This window comes from Bombus impatiens, unplaced genomic scaffold, assembly GCF_000188095.3.
Source record: "Bombus impatiens unplaced genomic scaffold, BIMP_2.2 scf_2471, whole genome shotgun sequence".
Taxonomy (NCBI): domain Eukaryota; kingdom Metazoa; phylum Arthropoda; class Insecta; order Hymenoptera; family Apidae; genus Bombus; species Bombus impatiens.
In genome coordinates, this window is record NT_178890.1 from 1 (window position 1) to 25,185 (window position 25,185).

At 35.6% G+C, this 25,185-nt stretch overlaps 3 protein-coding genes across 4 annotated transcripts; all 3 read right to left on the reverse strand.

Annotated features, from left to right (window-relative positions):
- Positions 1–158: 158 nt before the first annotated feature.
- Positions 159–7,187, reverse strand: LOC117152474 (sugar transporter ERD6-like). 2 transcript variants are annotated; one of them, XM_033324426.1, is made up of 2 exons: positions 1,649–2,165; positions 159–1,288 (listed from the first exon to the last, which is right to left on the reverse strand). In XM_033324426.1, exons 1-2 carry the CDS (start codon positions 2,121–2,123, stop codon positions 288–290), a joined length of 1,476 nt encoding a protein of 491 aa, XP_033180317.1. In that variant the 5' UTR covers positions 2,124–2,165; the 3' UTR covers positions 159–287. The 2 variants fall into 2 exon arrangements, with proteins under 2 accessions (XP_033180317.1, XP_033180318.1); XM_033324427.1 differs by adding an exon at positions 7,114–7,187 and having other exon boundaries at positions 166–1,733.
- LOC100748947 (sugar transporter ERD6-like 5) lies at positions 6,142–9,285 on the reverse strand. The gene is given in 3 exon segments (XM_033324428.1): positions 6,142–7,425; positions 7,427–8,169; positions 9,224–9,285. Coding segments are annotated over 2 exon segments (1,944 nt in total). The 5' UTR covers positions 8,159–8,169; positions 9,224–9,285; the 3' UTR covers positions 6,142–6,213.
- A 6,517-nt stretch (positions 9,286–15,802) lies between these two features.
- On the reverse strand, positions 15,803–20,105 carry LOC100749069. Its single transcript, XM_033324429.1, has 3 exons — positions 20,044–20,105; positions 18,714–18,828; positions 15,803–18,109 (listed from the first exon to the last, which is right to left on the reverse strand). Exons 1-3 carry the CDS (start codon positions 20,103–20,105, stop codon positions 16,124–16,126), a joined length of 2,163 nt encoding a protein of 720 aa, XP_033180320.1. The 3' UTR covers positions 15,803–16,123.
- Between the last annotated feature and the right edge of the window lie 5,080 nt (positions 20,106–25,185).

Below are 25,185 nucleotides of genomic sequence, written 5' to 3' on the forward strand. Positions count from 1 at the left end.
TTACATTGTTCGTGTTATGAAATGGATAAAAACTTTAGTTTGAGAACGTGTGTTCCTTTAAGTTCAATGCAAGTCAATTTATACGATGCATATGTTTGTAAATGACCACCAGCTTTGTTAGGCACATTTCTAAGATTACACTTAGAAACGTATAAAACTCTGTTACTACAGAAATTGCATATCGTGATAAAATTGTAGATCTTTATCGTTATACTAATAAAAATGAGAAATAAAATATTCCGAGTATGTAGACACCGTGCCGCGGACGTACGGTGCAATTTTTCCTGTCATATTCTACGAACATCCATTTCATCGGTTCGAACTTCTTCATTCAAAGAATTCAAATTTTCACCAGCTAGAAGCGCTTCAATCTCGTTATATGTTTTTCCTTTTGTTTCCGGTACCCATATGAACACCATCAGGAATGCCAAGAAGCATGATGTCGCGAAGATAAAGTAAATCGTATACGACCCTAAATTATCTACAAATACTTTATACAGTACCATCACGATAAGACCAATTATAGCATCGAATGTGACATTGATGACACTAACAAAGCCTCTTAGTTCCGCAGGAAATAAGTCGCATAGGAGGACATTGGGTAACGTACCTAAACCAATTTCAAACAATACTTGATATATAATTAAGTCGATAACTGGAATAATAGAGACGTTGGAAGCCTCAAGCAGATTTCCAAATAACACTAGATAAATTGCTAAAATAATCAATGTAATACTCGTCCCACCCGTAGAGAGAAGCAAAAGTGTTCTTCTTCCTACGAATTGCAATGCGAAGGAGATTAAACTGCCAGATACAAAGCTGACAAACAGGACCAAAATCGTCGCTTCGTGTGGATCGATAACGATCGTTGTTTTCCTTAACAACACTTCCAGATGCTGCGTAGTGATGAAGTTTCCGCTAAGTTGTTGTGCCATGGTCAAGCCAAGCATGATATACAGAGCTTTCCTGTAGTTTCGATGTAGTATTACTTGCAGCTTGGTCATACAGGTATATTCAGTTCCATCCATGTATGTCTCATCTGAGTCTGTCGACCCTTGTGAATCCACATTGAATTCTGTGCGTAAATCGCTTCTGGATCGCGATTGTAATTCGCTTCTCGTTCCTGGGTGTATTTCGCTTGTGGGTCCTGGGTGTATTTCGCTTGTGGATCGTTGGTGTATTTCGCTTGTGGATGATTGGTGTATTTCGCTTATGGTTTCTGGGTGTAATTGACTTGTGGATGGTCGGTGTATTTGACTTGTGGATGATCGGTGTATTTGACTTGTGGGTGGACGATGTATGTGGCTTGTGGATTGTCGGTGTATCTGGCTTGTGGACGGTCGGTATATTTCGCTTGTGGATGATCGGTGTAACTCGCTTGTGGATTGTGAGTATAATTCGCATGTGGATGGTCGGTGTATTTGGCTTGTGGATGGTCGGTGTATTTCGCTCGTGGATGGTCGGTGTAATTCGCTTGTGGATTGTGAGTGTTTTCCGCTTGTGGATGGTCGGTGTATTTTTCTTGTGGATGGTCGGTGTATTTCGCTTGTGGATGGTCGGTCTATTTCGCTTGTGGATGGTCGGCGTATTTCGCTTGTGGATGGTCGGTATATTTCGCTTGCGGATGATACGCGTATTTCGCTTCTTGATGGCTGGTGTATTTCGCTTGTGGGTTCTGAGTGTATTTCGCTTGTGGATGGTTGGTGCATTTCGCGTGTGGATGGCCGGTGTATATCGTTTGTGGATTGTGAGTGTAAATCGCTTCTGGATTGTTGGTTTAATTCACATCTGGATTGTGGGTGTAATTCGTATCTGGCTTCTGTGCGTAGAGCACGTAGTTCGATTTCCACTCTCTGAGGATCTGTGATATTTTTGTAATATGCTATGGACTTGGATGCTTCCTCCTTTAGTCCTTTTGCTACCAAGAAATACGGTGTTTCGGGGAAACAGGTGTTCGGGAAGAAGGATATAAAGGATAGTATTACAAGAGCCAGCAGGAGTGAGTTGTACGTCAGCCAGATTCCTAGGGCGCAGGTTATCATTGTTCCGGTATATACGTCCACTGCGATTATAGTACCTAGGGTTCCTCTGATGTTTATGTCGGCGACTTCTGACACGTACATGGGAGTTATCGTGCGGGCAATACCAACGCCTATACCGAGAAACAGCCGACCAAAGTATAGCAATCGCACGGAAGTTGCTTCATACATGATGTACCAACCTACGGTGAATATTGTGCTGCATACAAGGAGGCAGTATCTACGACCCCTGCGATCGGCCAACTGGGCAGCCAGAAGTGAACCGAAGATTGAACCAATTATTGTGATAGAAATCACCCATGAATGTTCCACGCGTCGTAACCTTAGCGGCACGTCAGCGGTCCCGGTTGATAGATGGACAAGAGAAGTCGTTGTCCATCCGTAGACTGTACCGACCATGACCATGGTTAGGGTTGCTGGAATGAGAAACAAGTAATGCTATATATAGCATATGTTAATTGTAGTGCGATTGTATTATAAGAACACTGCGTATATTTACGCAAATTTATATTTTTAATATATACTCATAATATATTTCTAATTAATACATACCGCAGGCTATAAGTAATTGGACTCCTCGCAATGTTAACTCAAATGCTTTTCACTAGTTTTATTTCCTAACTATTGTATTATTAATCTGTTAATCCATTCGCATTATTTGTGCATTGAGTAAAGTACTACTGCATGAAGTATAATACCACACGAAGTAAAATTTGTATAAGACTTGCGATAAGCCTAGATGTATTAATGTGTAATAATGAACATTATTTCGCTTTCAGATTTCTCATAAATATATGTAAGTTCGCATTCGATTTATGATATAATAAAGCATCAGTGCGATGAATATCTGAATCGAAATGTCAAATTTATCGTAATGTAGGATGGAATAGAAGTGCAACTTTAAACGATTGTACGCAAGTCGATACAAGTAAGAAATAATTTAAGAACATCACTATGAAACATCAATTCGAGGGGGGAAAGGGAATTGCAATTTGCGTATTAAAATTGCAGATAAGTACCTCACGTTATATCAAGAGTGAAAACTAACCAGAAATACATGCTAGATATTGCCGGCTTTGTAAGATGCAGGGACTAGGACATTTCCCTTGCGGAGATGATCCATCAGGATCTAAACCTTCGCCCTCAGGCGAGTGCACAGCAGTGTTCCTGGGACCCTGGAAAACAGACACCTTTGTTAAGAATAGAAATCATAATTCTATTCTAATTAGATAGTGTAATCTAACTTATGAGCGAATTCCAAACCACGGAAAAGATGTCAAGAAGTATTTAAATATTAACATTATTTCAACATTTTTTCTTTCTCCTATCTTAATTGAAATACAATTTATGACATTTCTGTCAACAACATTGAAATATTCTTGATGTTCTTTGATGTTATTAAAGATAAAAGACGTACTTGAGTTTTTCACTGACGTTTGCTAATGGTTATTTGTGCTTTTGAAAACTTTCTTGTACAATCTTTTCCTTTGAGTGTCCTCCATATCAATGATAATTTGTAATGTTTTTATATGTTTCTTAAATATCTTTTCTAAATAATGAAATATATTAACATGTCGTACAGATAATACCAAAGAACAGTTTGCACCTTCGAATGTGATTCGATATTTATAGGACGTAACGGTTTTAAGCTTTGAACTTTATGTGTTGGTGGGTCGTGACGGTTTAAATCAGGGTGAAAGATTCAAAATTTTAAAATGATCACGATCGATCAAGACACAAGGTCAAAGATTTAAGATTATTGTGACTTTTAAATATCGACACGATATGTTAATACATTTCATTATGTGCCAAAACTTTAAATAGAGACGTAGGAATCAAAACTTTAATCGCTATGGATTCCAATCTCTATTTGGAAATAAAAGAATAATAGTTAAATTCGCTGAAAATAGGTACCTCAAACAGACGCCATTTTTTATATTTTCGTTGAATTAGAATTTAGGATTTGTTATTCGGCGATATTTAATTTCTAGCCGTTTATTTCAAAAATATTTATCATATAATAATATTAAATACTTACCGTTGTACTCTCGGACATGCTGCCAAAAATAAGTACTTTCACGCAATTATATAATCACGATAGATTTTCAATAATTCAATTTGTAGGATTTAGTTCACTCATAATTATTTAAAAAATGCACGAATGACCTGGGGTAGTAATCTATCGCGAAAAAAGGACAACTGTAAGAAATCTTTACACTGAATCTCGCGATTTGCGGATTTCGTATTGACTTGTTCGATTTACACGACTGCCACAACTATACTGGATACTTCTGAGGATACTTCCCCTTTACATACAATCGACATTATTTCAACACATAAACACTTCTAATTCTCCTTGTTATATGTTTAAGTGTAACGAATTATTTTTAAATATTTTGCCATAGGAACAATAATATTTTTGTACATATTATATCTAGGAAATATCCTAATTATAGTGTTAGAACAATCGAATGCCAACTAGTATATGATACATATTTCCTATAATATAAAAATTGAAATGAGCAAAAATAATTGCACATCTTCGTCTATTAGTTATTTTTGTTCTATGTTACAACATCGGTTACGTTGCGATCACAATGCAGCATTTGAATTTATAACATTATAATATTATAATATTATAGCATTTGGGTTTATAAGGAAACCTTTACATTTTTTATAGCTAGGTTTAAGGGAATCTTTATATTCTTGATCGGTAAGAATTATGAAGCCACTCTGTGCCTTTATTATGTTCGGATTTGTACGTATTATGCAGGGCTTGCGAAAACGCCTTTAGTTTTCTAATTATAGTATTGAAATTAAATTAGATGTTCTATCAGGTAGAGTTTCTCAAATTTGATGGGACACGATCTAGATGGAACGTTTGTGAGTCTGGTGAATGGTTATGTAGAGTAGCTTTACTGCTAAAAAGCAATGCTTCCTAGATGCATTAATCCGTTCCTAATAAGTACTTCAATATTTAATTAATTTATACATGCGTAATTAAGAGTAATGTTTAAGTAAATAAGGTAGTGTAAGTAGATAAGCAGTATAATTCTTTATGAGGCGCGTCTTTCCCATTTTTGAAATAATCTTAGAATAAAACTTAAATAAAATAGATCATTTAAAATCTTGTTTTTGATTTTATATATAGATGGTAATTCCACGTTTCTTGTAGCTTTTTAATAAGATAATTGTTTAAAGGTATACAATAAATACATAATTGTTGATAGAAAAAAATTTATAAAATTATCGATATTTAATTTTTCGTGTAAATTATCGTATATTAAAAGTAGGAAACATTATAAATTTCTAAACTGAACACTATTATTATAGCTATAATTTACCGAAGATAACATTCATCAGTTCGATAGAATTTCTGCTGGACAAGGCTAGGTGTTTATCGCGGTGTTATGATACAGTAATTACTATAATATTCGAAGAAGCATATTCAAAAATTTTTTAGTAATAACTATAATACAACGCCGAAAAGACCATGTCTTACACATATATAATTGTATATGTATATACATATGCTTATCAGCGACAAACACAATGTAATTTAAGTACTTATTAGCAATGTGTTATGTTAATTATATTACATTATTTTTAGCATAAATATTGACTTTTTCAGCATACCTGCTGTTTATTGTGACAATATTAGCATATGTGTATGTGATATACATATGTTATATATTGCAAACAAAAAAAAGCAGCATAGATAACAGCTGAAATATAGAGAATTGTTCTTGTCAGTATTATGTCACCTTGTCATTTTTTAATATATTACTTTTCTTACTTTTGTAAACTCTTGTTCAGTTATCTCGAGTTAATTGATATTGTCACATTGTTCGTATTATGAAATGGATAACAAGTTTAGTTTGAGAACATAAAATTCTCTAAGTTCAATTCAAGTCAATTTATCCAATACATATGTTTGTAAATGACCATGAGCTTTGTTAAACACATTTCTGAAATTACACGTACAAACAAATAAAACTACGTTACTACAAAAATTGCATATCGTGATAAAATTGTAGATCTTTATCGTTATACTAATAAAATTGCATATCGTGATAAAATTGTAGATCTTTATCGTTATACTAATAAAAATGAGAAATAAAATATTCCGAGTATGGAGACACCGTGCTATGGATTGTCAGTGCATTTTCTCCCGTCATATTTCACGACTATCCATTTCATCGGTTCGAATTTCTTCATTCGGTGAATTCAAATTTTCACCAACTAGAATCACTTTAATCTCGCGATACGTTTTTCCTTTTGTTTCCGGTATCCATAGGTACATCGCAATATATGCCAAGAAGCATGATGTAGTGAAGATAAAGTAAATCGCATACGATCCTACATTATCGGTAATGACTTGATACAGTTTCGACACGGTAAAACCAATTATACCATCGAAAATTACAATGATGGCACCAACAAAACCTTTTAGTTCCGTAGGAAATAAGTCGCATAGGAGAACATTGGATAACGTACCTAAACCAAGTTGAAACACTATTTGATATATAATTAAGTCGATAACTGGAACAATAGAGGCGTTGGAAATGTTATACTTATGTTCAACTAACAAAAGATAAGTTGCTAAAATATTCAATGTTAAACATGATCCAGCCGTGGATATAAGCAAAAAAGTTCTTCTTCCAATCAATTCCACTGTTATGATGGTTAAAGTGCCAGATGCAAGGCTAAAAAACTGGACCAATACCGACGCTTCCTGTGGATCGATAACGATCGTTGTTTTGTTCAACAACACTTCCAGATACTGCGTAGTGATGAAGTTCCCGCTAAGTTGTTGTGCCATGATCATTCCAAGCATGATAATGAGAGCTTTCCTGTTGCTTTGATGTAGTATTGTTTGCAGCTTGGTCATACAGGTATATTCAGTTCCATCCATGTATATCTCATCTATGTCCGTCGATTCTCGTGAATCCACACTGGATTGGAAATCGCTGGATTTATCCACACTGGATTGGATGCGTAAATCGCTTGTGGATCGCGATTGTATTTCGCATATTTCGTCTGGGTTTATTTCGTTTGTGGATGGTTGGTTTATTTCGCTTGTGGATGGTCGGTGTATTTCGCTTGCGGATGGTCGGTGTAATTCGCCCGTGGGTTGCTGGTGTACGTCGCATATAACGTCTGTGTGTATTACGGATGTAGGCTGTGAGAGTGAATCGGTACTGGATGGTGCGGACATGGGTTCTGTGTCTACTACTTCCCAAAAAGAGTCTGAGTGTGCTTCGCGTCTTGATTGTGAGGGTAAGTCGCTTCTGGGTTGTGAAGGTAAATCGCTACTGGACTGTGGGGTTAAATCGCGTCTTGATTGTGAGGGGAAGTCGCTTCTGGGTTGTGGAGGTAAATCGCTCGCGTCTTGATTGTGAGGGTAAATCGCTTCCGGGTTGTGAATGTAAAAGGCTACTGGATTGTTGGTGTAATTCGTATCTGGATTTTGGGTGTAATTCGTATCTGGTTTGTGCGCGTAGATCACGTAGTTCGATTTTCACTCTTTCAGGATCTACAATGCCTTTGTAATAGGCAATCGACTTGCATGCTTGCTTGTTTTTACCTCTTGCGGCCAAGAAATACGGAGTTTCGGGGAAGCACATGTTCGACACGATGGATGTAAACGATATTAATATAAGAACCACCAGGAGGTACTTGTAAGTTAGCCAGATTCCTAGGGCGCAGGTTACCAGTGCCCCGGCATATACGTTTACTGCGATTATAGTACCTAGGGTTCCTCTGATGTTTATGTCGGCGACTTCTGACACGAACATGGGATTTATCGTGCGGGCAATACCAACGCCTATACCGAGAAGCACTCGAGCAATATATAGCATTGGCACGGACGTTGCTACGCAGATGGTGAACCAGCCAATGGTGCATATTGTGCTGCTTAGAAGGAGGCAGTCTTTACGACCGATGCGATCGGCCAACTGGGCAGCCAGAAGTGAACCGAACATTGAACCAAGTACTGTCAAAGAAACCATCCACGAAGATTCGTCGGGTGTTAACGTTAGCGGCACGCCACCGGTTCCGGATATTAGATAAGGAAGAGAAATCGTTGTCCATCCATAGACTGTACCGACTACGACCATGGTTAGCGTTGCTGGAAGAAGAAACAAGCAATTCTATATATAGCATATGTTAATTGTAGTGCGGTTTTTTTATGAAAGCACTGCGTATATTTACGCTAATTTATGTTTTTAATATATACTATTAATATATTTATACTCAATACATACCGCAGGCTATAAGCAATTGGACTCTTCGCGATGTTAGCCCGAATGCTTGCCACTAGTTTTATTTCTTAACTATTTCATTATTATTCTGTTATTCCATTCGTATTATATGTGCATTAAGTAAAATACTACACGAAGTAAAATTTGCTAGATATTTGCGATAAGTCTAGGTGTATTAATGTGTAATAATGAACATTATTTCTCTTTCAGATTTCTCATAAATATATAAAAGTCTGCACTCGATTTATGATATAATAGAGAATCAGTGCGATGAATATCAGAATCGAAATGTCAAATTTATTATAATGTACGATGGAATAGAAATGCAACTTTAAACGATGGTACGTAAGTCATTAGAATTGAGAAATAGTTCAGGAACACCACTATGAAACATCAATTCGAGGAAGCAAAGGAAAGTGCATTCTGCATATTAAAATTACAGATAAGGCAGGCTATAAGCAATTGGACTATTCGCGATGTTAGCCCGAATGCTTGCCACTAGTTTTATTTCTTAACTATTTCATTATTATTCTGTTATTCCATTCGTATTATATGTGCATTAAGTAAAATACTACACGAAGTAAAATTTGCTAGATATTTGCGATAAGTCTAGGTGTATTAATGTGTAATAATGAACATGTTGCGCTTTCAGGTTTCTCATAAACATATAATGGTCCGCACTCGATTTTTGATATAATAAGGAATCAATGCGATGAATATCTGAATCGAAATGTCAAATTTATCGTAATGTAGGATGGAATAGAAGTGCAACTTTAAACGATGGTACGTAAGTCAATACAAGTGAGAAATAATTCACGAACAGCGCCATGAAACATCAATTCGAGAGGGGAATGGACATTGCATTCTGCGTATTAAAATTGCAGATAAGTACCTGACGTAATATCAAGAATGAAAACTAACCGGAAAGGCATGCCAGCCATTGCCGGCATTGTGTGTCCCAGAGACTACGCCATATCCATAGCGAAAATAAAACGACAAGATCTGAAAATCCGACCCCAGGCGCGTGCCCAGGAGAGCCCCTGGGAACCTGGAAAACAGATACCTCTGTTAAGAATAGAAATCATGATTCTATTCTAATTAGATAGTGTAATCAAACTTATGAGCGAATTCCAAACCACGGAATAGATATTGAGAAGTATTTAAATATTAATATTTTTTCAAGGTAATTAAAAAATTTTCTATCTTCAATCTTAATAGAAATACAATTTATGGTATTTCTATCAACAGCATTAAAATATGCTTCATGTTATTTGATATTATTATAAATAGAAGACGTACTTGAGTTTTTCACTGGCGTTTGCTAAAGGTTATTTATGTTTTTGATATCTTTCTTCTAAAATCATTTGCCTTGAGTGTCCTCCAAATCAATGATAATTTGAACGATTTTATATGTTTCTTAAATGTCATTTCTGAATAATGAAATATATTAACATGTCGTATAGATAATACCGAAAAACCGTTTCAACCTTCGAGTATGATTCGACATTTATAACACGTAACAGTTTTAAGCTTTGAACTTTATGTTTTGGTGGGACGTAACAGTTTAAATCAGGGTGAAAGATTCAAGATGTTAAGTGATCGAGATCGATTATGATAGAAAGTTCAGACGGTTCTTTGGCATTATCGACACGATATTTTAATACATTTCATTATGTGCGAAAACTTTAAATCGAGACGTAGGAATCAAAATTTTGAAGTTATGGTAATTTTTGCAAGTTCTATAAATCTTAATGAACCTTCGATTCAATTGTAGATTCGAAATTAATACTAATTGCTATGGATTCGTATCTCTATTTGGAAATAAAAGAATAATAGTTAAATTCGCTGAAAATAGGTATCTCAAACGGACGCATTTTTTATATTCTCATTCAATCAGAATTTGTTACTCTGCGATATTTAATTTCTAACTGTTTATTACAAAAATATATATTGTATAATAATATTAACTGCTTACCGTCCTACGCTGGGACATGTTGCCAAAAATAAGTACTTTCACGCAATTATATAATCACGATAGATTTTCAATAATTCAATTTGTAGAATCCAGTTCACTCATAATTATTTAAGAAATGCACGAATGATCATGGGTAGTTATCTATTGCTAAAAAAGAACAACTGTAAGAAATCTTTACACTGAATCTCGCGATTTACGGACTTCGTATCGATTTGTTCGATTTGCACGAGTGTCACAACCATACTAGGTACTTCTGGGGCTACTTCCTGTTTACATACAGTCAACATTATTTCAACACATAAACACTTCTAATTCTCCTTGTTATATGTTTAAATGTAACGAATTAATTTTAAATATTCCGACATAGGAACAATAATGTTTTTGTACTTATTATATCTAGGAAGTATCCTAATTATAATGTTAGAACAGTCGGATGCCAACTATTATATGATTTTGAAGTTATGGTAATTTTTGCAAGTTCTATAAATCTTAATGAACCTTCGATTCAATTGTAGATTCGAAATTAATACTAATTGCTATGGATTCGTATCTCTATTTGGAAATAAAAGAATAATAGTTAAATTCGCTGAAAATAGGTATCTCAAACGGACGCATTTTTTATATTCTCATTCAATCAGAATTTGTTACTCTGCGATATTTAATTTCTAACTGTTTATTTCAAAAATATATATTGTATAATCACATTAACTGCTTACCATTCTACGCTGGGACATGTTGCCAAAAATAAGTACTTTTACGCAATTATATAATCACGGTAGATTTTCAATAATTCAATTCGTAGAGTCCAATTCACTCATAATTATTTAAAAAATGCACGAATGGTCTTGAGTAATTATCTATCGCAAAAAAAGAACAACTGTAAGAAATCCTTACACTGAATCTCGTGATTTACAGATTTCGTATTGATTTGTTAGATTTACACGACTGTCACAACCATACTGGGTACTTCTGGGGCTGCTTCCCCTTTACATACAGTCGATATTATTTCTGTACATAAACACTTCTAATTCTCCTTGCTACATGTTTAAATGTAACGAATCAATTTTCGATATTTTGACATAAGAATAAAATATTTTTTTACTTATTATACGTAGAAAATATCCTAATTATAATGTTAGGACAGTTGAATGCCAACTATTATATTATATATATTTCTTAAATATAGAGATTAAAGCGAGCAAAAATAATTGCAGAGCTTCTACTGTTAGTTATTATTGTTCCATGTTGCTACATAGGCTACGTCGCGATCATAATCCAGCATCTGAATTATCTTTAATTTCTTGGGGCATAGCTTTCTTTATCGCGGCAATTTTTTTTCTCTTTGCTGTTCCTCTATTTCGACGTTTCCTACTGAAACTGTCGTATTTTCTACGATCTCTCACACGTCGAAACACTTTTTCGTTTGAAATTTCCTCAGTAGGGAAACGCTCCGCAGAAATCATTCCCTCCTCGCATCTGCATCTTCGTACACTGAGTACACTTACATGTGTGCACTTGTCCCAATTATATCGACTATGATTGCGTTCAGGCTCACGACGCAAGGAATCATCTTACTATCATGTACGTGGGCTAGAACTATTGGGTTGGCAACTAAGTGATCGCGAGCAATATTATCCTGCTGCGATAACAGTCGTTCGTTTGCCTCTTGCGTTTCTCGGAAATCAGAGCGGTAAATAGTAATTTTCATTGCATTCAGTTTGAGAGTTAGTGTTGCGTTATTATTCCATCACGATTTCGAAGTATTTTTCCATTTAACGTTGAGATAATGAATGATCGCGTTTTTTATAGTACTGTTGAGCTGATATTATGCTCAATGCCGAATCGTATTCCACTGGATTCTGGAAGCACGTTCCTGCTCCTAGATCATCTGACGCAATTATACTAGCAGCCACCCAAATGGCTGCATAGGACGTCTTGATATTAGTGTTGCGAATACTCAAATATGAGTGCATATATTACTATTTATTATTAAAATATCCAACTTTTACTTGTGGAAGTTTAGTATTTATCTTTATTTTTTTATTTTCATTAGTCAATTAATTTGTATTGCAACTATTGCATGAAGCACTGTTCGTGTATTTATCTTGAGAATTTTCTATTCTATACATGAATTTAGTTAATTAATATTGCGAAAAAGAAAAGGTAGTCCACTCACGATTTATTGCTCGGGTTTATATCGAGTGGATAATGGCCGTATTTTGCTGGCCCTAATGGCTACTGATTTATTCTTCTTTTCAGGGTTACATAGTGAAACATCTTGATTTCTAATAGGTAGGGTTTATAAGGAAGCCTTTAGATTTTTTATAGTTTGGTTTAAGGGAATCTTTATATTCTTGATCGGTAAGATTTATAAAGCCACTCTGTGCCTTTATTATTTTCGGATATGTATGTATTATACAGGGCTTACGAAAACACCTTTAGGTTCCTGATTAAAGTATTGAAATTAAATTAGATGTTCTAGATGGAACGTTTGTGAGTCATGTGCGTGGTTATATAAAGTATCTTTACTGCAAAATGCAATGCTTCCTAGAAGCATTAATCCGTCCCTAATAAGTACTTTAATATTTAATTAGTTTATACATGCATTTAATTATACATGCATAATTAACAGTACTGTTTAAGTAGATAAGGTAGTGTAAGTAGATAAATAGTATAATTCTTTATGAAACGCAACATTCTCTTTTTTAAAACAATTTTACCACAGACGAGGAACAGGAATAGACGTGATATTCAGTGCTTGTTCACATTTTGCGGGTCGGATGACCTCTCCATACCATTTTCGTGTCGCATGCGAAGTTACTATTTCAGTTTAATACTTGTTTGAATTAAGACTACAATCTTGTACGAAATTATAAATAAAATATAAAACTGGATATCCAATACTCGCAGCGAAATATAATTCTATCTTGCTACAATATTTCACACTATCAAAATAATAAATTACTGTATAGTAAAGTACTGTAATAAGAATTAAGTAAATCGTTTAATCAGTTCTAAATGAAATTGCAATTTCATATATCTGAAACAAAAATGTGATTTTTTAAATCTTTTCTATTTCCATCCTTGTATTCTCAAATCAATTATTAATTATATATTATCAAGTTTAGGTAATCTGATTTACTATCACAAACTCGTAATACAATACGTCGTTGAAACCGTATCGATAATTTATCGATAACGAACAGACAGTGTCCCACGGTGTCCAAAGGTTTCCCATGGTGACCCAGGAATTGTGCCCCACGGTACCGCAAGGTTTGCTATTGTATCCCACGATTTTCCATGGTATCCCACTGTTTACCACGGTGAGCCACGGTGAGCCACGGTGGTCTACGTTGCACTCCAGTCTAGATCATCCAAAATTCTCTTCGTGACTTTTGGTTATCCAAACTGGACTGTATATAGCGTAGTTCTTGGCTTGGCATCATTTCCAAAGATTAATCCCTCGATAAATTTTTGAAAAACGGTACCAATTACCAGATCTCACCACGAGGAGGTGACTACGCACGAGATCCACCCATGAGTTCTTTATCACTGCACCTCAATCTCGACATTCAACATATAGACAAGAGTGTCGAGTTCTAACTCTACTTAACCATGGGCCTGCCGGGCCGGGACCACCGAACAGAATTATGAATGCACTGCCCCAACCGAACGAGTGACGTCCACTCCCGCGCCAGTCGAACAGAATTACGGCGAATGTGAAATTGCAGGTCCCTATCCGAACAGTACTGCAGATCCACGATTGAATCCCCAACAGATTCGAAAGCATCACCGGCGCGTCCACAACCCCCGCGATCCCGCGCAGACATCGAGCAGTCACCAGAACAGACGAATCTTTGGGGTGACTTACAAATTGAAAGAGCTATGTCGCCTACGTTGACCTGCATGCACCTGGAATAGGCGCGAGCAACCCTGCCATGCAGGCGCGAGAAACCTTGCCATGTGATCAGATATTTAAATCATTGATTTAAAAGTTAGGGATTGATGGTATTGTTTTAGAATAATTATCAGAACAATTAATTTTTTATTTTAATTTTTTAGATTTTTAAATTTTACTATGCATCAGAATATTATACAACCATTTATAAATTTTCATAGCTTAATTCCAAGTATATAAAACGGAGCATATTCAAACGATCATATAATGGAAATGTAGCGAGTACCCTTGTCAGATAATTACAATCGTCGCGACGCAACGTTATGAATTGTAAAGAGCGTGAAAAACACTGATATTTTTCTATATCGGTATTTTATAACACGCGACACAGAGTCTCATATAATATCACGTCTAGACCAATTGTTTGTAATAGTGAATGTGCGAAATATCATATACGAATAGATATACGAATTAGCATCTCACAGGAAATTATAATATAAATGAAATTTAGTTTTTGGTTTAACCAAATCTTTACTTTTAGGTTTAAATTTTCGCTTCTGTCGTTTTTAGAGATGTTTTTGTTATTTGTTTTCCATAACGATCGAAGAGCAAATATTTTTCAAATGAATGAGAATAAAGAATATCTCCGAATTCTTTTATCCAATATGATTAATATTTTGGGAAAAAGAAGGGGTAATGTTACCGTAGAAGAGAAAGTTGCTATTCAGAGTACTTTACCCAGTGAACTCGGAGGTTTTCTTGTCATGTTAAAATCGTTCTCGACGTTACCGATCTAGCATGACGTAGGTTTAGGATCTTAGCTGTATTTGGTATTACAGTTGACTCGTCTTCATTCGAACTCCTTTACTTAATTTCCACTGGGTGTGTCTGTAAGAAATTCGTCTGCAATAAAACTTAAATAAAATAGAACATTCAAAATCTTGTTTGTGATTTTATATATAGATAGGAACACCATGTTTCTTGTATCTTTTTAATAAGGAAGATATTTGTTTAAAAGATATACAATAAATACATAATTGTCGATAGACAAAAATTTATAAAATTATCGATATTTAATTTTTCACGTAAATTTTCGGATATTAAAAGTAGGAAATATTATAAATTTCTGAAGTGAACACTATTATTATAGCCATAATTTACCGAAAATAACGTTCGACAGTTCGATGTAATTCCTGCTAGACTATGCTATATATTTATCACTGTGTTATCATACAGTAATTACTATAATATTCGAAGTAACATATTCAAATATTTTTCAGTAATAACTATAATATAACGCTGAAAAGACCATGTCTTACACATATATAATTGTATATGTATATACATATGCTTATCAACGACAAAACACAATGTAATATAAGTACTTATTAACAATGTGTTATGTTAATTATATTACATTGTTTTTAGCATACATACTGACTTTTTCAGCATACTTGCCGTTTATTGTAACAATATTAACATATGTATTTGCGATATACATATGTTATATATTGCAAAAAACAAAAAATAACAGCATAGATAACAGCTGATATATAAAGAATAGTTCTTGACAGTGTTATGTCATCGTATCAGTCTTGAATATGTTACTTCTGTAACTTTTGCTAATTTTTGCTCAATTATCTCGAGTTAATTGGTATTGTTACATTGTTCGTGTTATGAAATGGATAAAAAGTTTAGTTTGAGAACATGTGTCCCTCTGAGTTCAATGCAAGTCAATTTATGCAGTACATATGTTTGTAAATGACCACTACCTTTGTTAGACACAATTCTAAAATTACACGTACAAACGAATAGAACTACATTACTACAAAAATTGCATATCGTGATGAAATTGTAGATCTTTATCGTTATAGGAATAAAAATGAGAAATATAATATTCCGAGTAAGTAGACACCGTGCCACGGACGTACGGTTCAGTTTTTTCTTGTCATATTCTACGAATATCCATTTCATCGGTTCGAACTTCTTCATTCAAAGAATTCAAATTTTCACCAACTAAAAGCGCTTCAATCTCGCGATACGTTTTTCCTTTTGTTTCCGGTACCCATATGAACACTATCATAAATGCCACCCAGCATGATGTCGCGAAGATAAAGTAAATCGCATACGATCCTACATTATCGGTAATCATTTGATACAGTTTCGACACGGTAAAACCAATTATACCATCGAAAATTGCAATGATGGCACCAACAAAGCCTTTTAGTTCTGTAGGAAATAACTCGCATTGGAGAACATTGGGTAACGTACCTAAACCAATGTGAAACATTACTTGATATATAATTAGGTCGATAACTGGAAGAGGTGAGAGGATGGATACATCAGACTTATATTGAACTAATAAAAGATAAGTTGCTAGAATAATCAATGTAAAACACGACCCAAGCGTAGACAGAATCAAAAGTGTTCTTCTTTCAAGAGAAGTCACTGTTAAGGTGCATAAAGTGCCACATATGAGGCCGACAGTCATCACCAAAATCGTCACTGCGCTTGCTCTGATATTGATCGTTGTTTTGCCAAACAGCACTAACAGATACTGCATAGTGATGTAGTTTCCGCTAAGGTGTTGTGCCATGATTAAGCCAAGCATGATAAACAACGCTTTCCTATTGCTTCGTTGTAGTACTGCTTGCAGTTTGGTTGACCAATTATATTTAGTTAAATCTATGTGTGTCTCATCTGTGTCAGCCCATTCGCGTAAATCCTCATTAGATTGTGTGCATAAATCGCTTCTAAATCGTGATAGTATTTCGCATGTGGGGTCTGGGAGTATTTCGTATGTGGGGTCTGGGTTTATTTCGCTTGAGGATGATCGGTGCATTTGGTCTGTGGATGATTGGTGTATTTCGCTTGAGGATGATTGATGCGTTTGGCTTGTGGATAGTTGGTGTATTTCGCATGTGGGGTCTGGGTTTATTTCGCTTGAGGATGATTGGTGCATTTGGTCTGTGGATGATTGGTGTATTTCGCTTGAGGATGATTGATGCGTTTGGCTTGTGGATAGTTGGTGTATTTCGCATGTGGGGTCTGGGTTTATTTCGCTTGAGGATGATTGGTGCAGTGGTTGGTGTATTTCGCTAATGGTTGGTCGGTGTATTTGACTTGTGGATGGTTGGCGTATTTCGCATGTGTGTTCTGGGCTTATTTCGCTTGTGGATGGTTGGTGTATTTCGCTTAAGGATGATTGATACGTTTGGCTTGTGGATGGTTGGTGTATTTCGCTTGAGGATGATCGGTGTAATTCGTACGTGGTTTGTGTGCGTAGAGCATGTAGTTCCATTCTCAGTTTGTGCCTATTTATCAAGCTTTGGTAATATGATATCGACTTGCATGCTTGCTTCGTTTGACCTGTTGCCACCGAGCAAAACAGAGTTTCGGGAAAATACATGTTCGACAAGAAGGATATAAAGGATATTATTGCAAGGATCTGCAGCAGTGACTCGTACATCAGCCAAAGTCCTAGGATGCTGGTTACCAGTGTCCCGATAGATACGTTCACGACGCATAGAGAACTTAGGGTGCTTCCAATGTTGATGTCGGTGACTCCTGGCACGTACATGGGATTTACCGTGCGCGCAATACCAACGCCTATACCGAGAATCCCCCGAGCAAGGTATAGCATTGGCACAGAAGTTGCGGCGTAGATGGTGAACCAGCCTAATGTGAACATTGTGTTACATAAAACGAGGCAGTTTTTACTACCGCTGCTGCTGGCCAACTGTATAGCCACAAGTGAACCGATCATTGAACCAAGTACTGTACAAGAAACGATCCATGAAGATTCGCTGTGTGTTAACGTTAGCGGCACGCCGCCAGTCCCGGATATTAGATAAGCAAGAGAAATCGTTGTCCATCCGTTGACTGAACCGAGTATGAGCATGGTTAGCGCTGCTGAAATGAGAAACGTGTAATGCTATATATAGCATATGTTAATTGTAGTGCGATTGTTTTATAAGAACAGTGCGTATATTTAGACAAATTTATATTTTTAATATATACTCTTAATATATTTATAATTAATACATACCGCAGGCTATAAGTAATTGGACCCCTCGCGATGTTAGCTCGAATGATTCCCACTAGCTTTATTTCTTAACTATTTTATTATTAATCTGTTAATCCATTCGCATTATTTGTGTGTTAATTAAAGTACTACATGAAGTAAGATACTACATGAAGTAAAATTTGCTAGATACTTGCGATAAGTCTAGGTGTATTAATGTGTAATAATGAACATGTTGCGCTTTCAGGTTTCTCATAAACATAAAAGTCCGCGCTCGATTTATGATATAATAAGGAATCAGTGCAATGAATATAAGAATCGAAATGTTAAATTTATTATAATGTAGGATGCAATAGAAATGCAACTTTAAACGATGGTACATAAGTCATTAGAATTGAAATATAATTCACGAACATCACTATAAAACATCAATTCGAGGAGGCAAAGGAAGTTGCATTGTGCGTATTAAAATTACTGATAAATACCTGACGTAATATCAAGAGTGATAACTAACCGGAAGCAGATGGCTGACATAGCCACATTCGATTTTTGAAGAGCCTACGATCTTTCTTTTTCGGCGATGAATCGACAAGATCGGAACCACCGCCCTCAAACACTCTCCTTGGAACCTGGAAAACAGTTACCTTTGTTAAGAATAGAAATCATAATTCTTTTCTAATTTGGTAGACCAATCAAACATTTCAGCGAATATAAACTCCAAACCACGGAAAAGATATTAAGAAGTATTTAAATATTAATATTGTTTCAAGGGAATTAAAAAATGTTCTTCTATTCTGTCTATTCTGTCCTCTTCTGTTTATCAACAGAATATAATTAAAATATGCTTGATGTTATTTGATGTTATTATAGATAGAAGACGAACTTGAGCTTTTCACTGACGTTTGCTAAAGGTTATTTATGCCTTTGACAACTTTCTTCTAAAATCATTTGCTTTGAGTGTCCTCCAAATCAATGATAATTTGAAAGAATTTATATGTTTCTTAAATGTCATTTCTAAATAATGAAATGTATGGATAATACCGAAAAACAGTTTGAACCGTCGAATATGATCCGATATTTATAAGATGTAACAGTTTTAAGCTTTGAATTTTATGTTTTGGTGGATCGTGACAGTTTAAATCAGGCTGAAAGATTCAAAATTTTAAATGATCGCGATCGATCAAGACGCAAGGTCAATGATTTAAGATTATTGTGACTTTTAAACATTGAATCATATTCCAAGGTTCAGACGGTTCTTTGGTATTATCGATACGATATGTTAATACATTTCATTATGTGCCAAAACTTTAAATCGAGACGTAGGAATCAAAACTTCGAAATTTTGGTAATACTTGCAAGTTCTATAAGTCTTGAAGAACCTTCGATACAATTGTAGATTCGAAATTAAAACTAATTGCTATGGATTCGTATCTCTATTTGAAAATAAATAAAAGCTAATTCGCTGAAAATAGGTATATCAAACAGACGCTTTTTTTATATTCTCGTTGAATTAGAATTTAGGATTTGTTACTCTGCCATATTTAATTTCTAGCCGTTAATATCAAAAACATTTATTATTAATCATCATATTAATTATTATTATCATATTAAATGCTTACCGTCCTACGCTGGGTCATGCTGCCAGAAATGAGTACTTTCACGCAATTATATAATCACGATTGATTTTCAATAAATCAAGTTGCAGAATCCAGTTCACACATAATTATTTAAAAACTGTACGAAAGATCATTGGTAATTATCTATCGCAAAGTAAGAACAACTGTAAGAAATCTTTACACTGATTCTCGTAATTAACGGATTTCGTATTGACTTGTACCATTTACACAACTGCCACAACCATACTGGGTACTTCTGAGGATGCTTTCCCTTTACATTCAGTCGACATTATTTCAATACATAAACACTTCTAATACTCCTTGCTACATGTTTAAATGTAACGAATTATTTTTAGATATTTTGCCATAGGAACAATAATATTTTTGTACATATTATATCTAGGAAATATCCTAATTATAATGTTAGAACAGTCGAATGCCAACTATTATATGATATATATTTCCTATAATATACAAATTAAAATGTCCAAAAATAATGGCACAGCTTCGACTATTGGTTACATTTGTTCCATGTTGCTACATCGGCTACGTTGCGATCATAATCCAGCATTTGAATTATCTTTAATTTCTTGAATCATAGCTTCCTTTATCGCGGCAATACTTTTTCTCCTTGCTTTCCCTCTATTTCGACGTTTCCTACTGAAACTGTCGCGATGTCCAATGATGTCCAATGGTGTCCAATGATGTCGAACAATGTCCTACGATGTCTAATGATGTTCCACGGTATCCCTCTGTGCAGTCCAGTCGAGAACATCCAAAATCCTCTTAGTGGCTTTTGGTGATCCAAACCGGACTGTAGCGTAGTCCTTGGATTGGTAATAGATTGATCAACTGATTAATTTTTGAAAAACGATGCCAATTAACAAATCTCACCACGAGGAGGTGACAACGCACGAGAACCGCCCATAGGTTATTTAACATTACACATCGATCTCGACATTCGACTTATTGGCAGAATGTCGAGTTCTGACTCTACTTGACCATGGCCCTGCGTAAAGAAATAATTGTTTCGTAGCCTAATTTCGAAACATATATCTCTATCGTAGCGCTTACATGTATCTTTACAAACGTAGAAAAGCATACATAACGCAACATCTATCTCCTACACAACGACTACATCGATCAGTGCAAATATCGTATAGTAATTCGCATCCCTACTGGTAGCATTCGGTATCAAAGGCACATTTCTCTAACATTGAACGAGAGAAAGAAAATGTAACTATTGACACTGTGTATTACAATTCTGTGTTTTGCAAGGGGGACATACGAGTCGTTACACTAAACTGTTTAACATGTTATTTTCGCGACTCTAAACTCTTGAATGTATTAGAAAGAAACTCTAACATGACCCCAATAAGCTTCCCTGAAAAATGGAAAAACACGAAGAAATCCAAGAATCAAACGATAAAAGAAAAATCACGGTGCGTCCAGAACGAACGAGATCGCGATCTCTCGAAAGAACTAACAAACGTACGCGACGTACCCCCGTATACCGGACAACCCTCAGGATCAGCGGAATGCCCTTCACTCGATTCCTGTTTCGCCGTTCGAAACTTACATGAGTCGCGGTTTATGGTACCGACCACTGATGCCAGTAATTCACTGGAGATGCAGCCGTGGATCCAGCACACGGGTCGGCAACATAACACACTCCAACTGAACAAGTGGAATCCGTGGAGGGACCGCTGAACAGGATTACGAATGCAAGGCTGAATAGTGGGGTCCACCCTCTCGGAGACGAACAGGATTACGGAGGTCGTGAAATTGCAGGTGTCTGACCTAGTACCGAAGTATCAATCGGACAAGACTGCAGATCCACGACTGAACCCTCAGCAGATTCGCAAGCATCACCGACGCGACGGCAACTCCCGTGATTCGATGCAAACATCGAGCAGTTATCAAGCAGTCACCAAAGCAGAGGTGTCCTTGCGGCGACTTACAAATCGAAAGAGCTGTCCAGTGCACGTTGACCTGCATGCATCCGGAATACGCGCGAGCGAATATATGCCATGCGATCATATATTTAAATCATTGATTTAAAAGTTAGGAATTGATGTTATTGTTTTAGATTAATTATCAGGAGAATAGATTTATTATATTAACTTTTTAGATTTTTAAATTTTAGAATCCATCAGATTATTATATAACCACTTATAAAGTTTCAAAACTTAACTCCAAGTATACAAAACGGATCACATTCAAACGATCATGTACTGGAAATGTGGCGAGAATACTTTTCAGATAATTACAATAGTCGCGGCGCAACGTTATGAATTGTAAAGAGCGTGGAAAACACTGATATTTTTCGATATCGATATTACAGAACACTCGACACAGAGTCCTATATAATATCACGTCTAGTCCCGTTTTTGCAATAGTGAATGTGTGAAATACCGATACATATACGAATTAGCATCTCACAGAGAATTATAATATAAATGAAATTTAGTTTTTGGTTTGACTAGATCTTTACTTTCAGGTTTAAATTTCTGCTTCTGTCGTTTTTAAAACTCTTTTTGTTGTTGCTTTCCAAAATGATCGAAGAGCTAATATTTTTCAAATGAATGGGAATAAAGAATTTGTCCGAATTCTTTTATACAAAATTTGTAATATTTTGTGAAGGAGGTGGGCGATGGAACCGTGGAAGAGAAGGTCCCTATTCACAGTACTTTACCCACTGAACTCGGTGGTTTTCTTACCATTTTAATATCGTTCTCGACGTTACCGATTTAGCATGACGTAGGTTAAAGACCTTAGCAGTATTTGATATTACAGTTGACTTCGGTTTTCGGACAGTTTTCATTCGGACTCCTTTAATTAATTTCCACTAGGTGTGTCTGTAAGAAATTCATCTACAATAAAACTTAAATAAAATAGATCATTTAAAATCTTGTTTGTGATTTTATATATAGATGGTAATTCCATGTTTCTTGTAGCTTCTTAATAAAGAAGATATTTGTTTAAAAGATATACAATAAATACATAATCGTTGATAGAAAAAAATTTATAAAATTATCGATATTTAATTTTTCGTGTAAATTATCGTATATTAAAAGTAGGAAACATTATAAATTTCTAAACTGAACACTATTATTATAGCTATAATTTACCGAAGATAACATTCATCAGTTCGATAGAATTTCTGCTGGACAAGGCTAGGTGTTTATCGCGGTGTTATGATACAGTAATTACTATAATATTCGAAGAAACATATTCAAAAAATTTTCAGTAATAACTATAATACAACACCGAAAAGACCATGTCTTACACATATATAATTGTATATGTATATACATATGCTTATCAGCGACAAACACAATGTAATATAAGTACTTATTAGCAATGTGTTAAGTTAATTATATTACATTATTTTTAGCATAAATACTGACTTTTTCAGCATACCTGCTGTTTATTGTGGCAATATTAGCATATGTGTATGTGATATACATATGTTATATATTGCAAACAAAAAATAACAGCATAGATAACAGCTGAAATATAGAGAATTGTTCTTGTCAGTATTATGTCACCTTGTCATTTTTTAATATATTACTTTTCTTACTTTTGCAAACTCTTGTTCAGTTATCTCGAGTTAATTGATATTGTTACGTTGTTCATATTATGAAATGGATAAAAAGTTTAGTTTGAGAACATGTATTCCTCTAAGTTCAATGCAAGTCAATTTATACGATGCATATGTTTGTAAATGACCATGAGCTTTGTTAAACACATTTCTAAAATTACACGTACAAACAAATAAAACTACGTTACTACAAAAATTGAATATCGTGATGAAATTGTAGATCTTTATCGTTATACTAATAAAAATGAGAAATAAAATATGCCGAGTATGTAGACACCGTGCCACGGACGTACGGTGCAATTTTTCCTGTCACAATCTACGAATATCCGTTTTATTGGTTCTAACTCTTTCATTCAAAAAATTCAAGTTTTTACCAACTAGAAGCGCTTCAATCTCGCGATACGTTTTGTCTCTTGTTTCCGGTATCCATAGGAACACCACAATGTATGCCAAGAAGCATGATGTAGTGAAGATAAAGTAAATCGCATACGATCCTACATTATCGGTAATCACTTGATACAGTTTCGACACGATAAAACCAATTATACCATCGAAAATTACAATGATGGCACCAACAAAACCTTTTAGTTCCGTAGGAAATAAGTCGCATAGGAGAACATTGGATAACGTACCTAAACCAAGTTGAAACACTATTTGATATATAATTAAGTCGATAACTGGAAAAATAGAGACGTTGGAAATGTTACACTGATGTTCAAATAACAAAAGATAAATTGCTAAAATATTCAATGTTAAACATGATCCAGCCGTGGATATAAGCAAAAAAGTTCTTCTTCCAATCAATTCCACTGTTATGATGGTTAAAGTGCCAGATACAAGGCCAAAAAACTGGACCAAAAGCGACGCTTCCTGTGGATCGATAACGGTCGTTGTTTTGTTCAACAACACTTCCAGATACTGCATAGTGATGAAGTTCCCGCTAAGTTGCTGTGCCATGATCATTCCAAGCATGATAAAGAGAGCTTTCCTGTTGCTTTGATGTAGTATTGCTTGCAGCTTGATTTTACAGGTATATTTAGTTCCATCCATGTATATCTCATCTATGTCCGACGATTCTCGTGCATCAACACTGGATTGTAAATCGCTGGATTTATCCACATTGGATTGCATGCGTAAATCGCTACTGGATCGCGATTGTATTTCGCATATTTCGTCAGGGTTTATTTCGTTTGTGGATGGTTGGTTTATTTCGCTTGTGGAAGGTCGGTGTATTTCGCTTGCGGATGGTCGGTGTAATTCGCCCGTGGGTTGCTGGAGTACGTCGCATATAACTTCTGTGTGTATTACGGATGTAGGCTGTGAGGGTGAATCGGTACTGGATGGTGAGGACATGGGTCCTGTGTCTACTACTTCCCAAAAAGAGTCTGAGTGTGCTTCGCGTCTTGATTGTGAGGGTAAGTCGATTCTGGGTTGTGAAGGTAAATCGCTACTGGACTGTGGGGCTAAAAGGCGTCTTGATTGTGAGGGTAAGTCGCTTCTGGGTTGTGAAGGTAAATCGCTACTGGACTGTGGGGCTAAAAGGCGTCTTGATTGTGAGGGTAAGTCGCTTCTGGGTTGTGAAGGTAAATCGCTACTGGACTGTGGGGCTAAAAGGCGTCTTGATTGTGAGGGTAAGTCGCTTCTGGGTTGTGAAGGTAAATCGCTACTGGACTGTGGGGCTAAAAGGCGTCTTGATTGTGAGGGTAAGTCGCTTCTGGGTTGTGAAGGTAAATCGCTACTGGACTGTGGGGCTAAAAGGCGTCTTG

Bases quoted from the DNA above. Each gene is read 5' to 3' on its own strand.
- LOC117152474 (XM_033324426.1), bottom strand. From the start codon at position 2,123: ATGTACGTGTCAGAAGTCGCCGACATAAACATCAGAGGAACCCTAGGT. The intron at 1,289-1,648 runs CAAGAAGCGAAA...TACATCGTCCAC, and splicing joins AAGCGAAATACACCAGCCAT to CCACAAGTCAAATACACCGA.
- LOC100749069 (XM_033324429.1), bottom strand. From the start codon at position 20,105: ATGTCGACTGAATGTAAAGGGAAAGCATCCTCAGAAGTACCCAGTATG. The intron at 18,829-20,043 runs GTAAATGGTACA...ACTGTTTTCCAG, and splicing joins AGTATGGTTGTGGCAGTTGT to GTTCCAAGGAGAGTGTTTGA. The intron at 18,110-18,713 runs GTTAGTTATCAC...TGCTATATATAG, and splicing joins ATGTCAGCCATCTGCTTCCG to CATTACACGTTTCTCATTTC.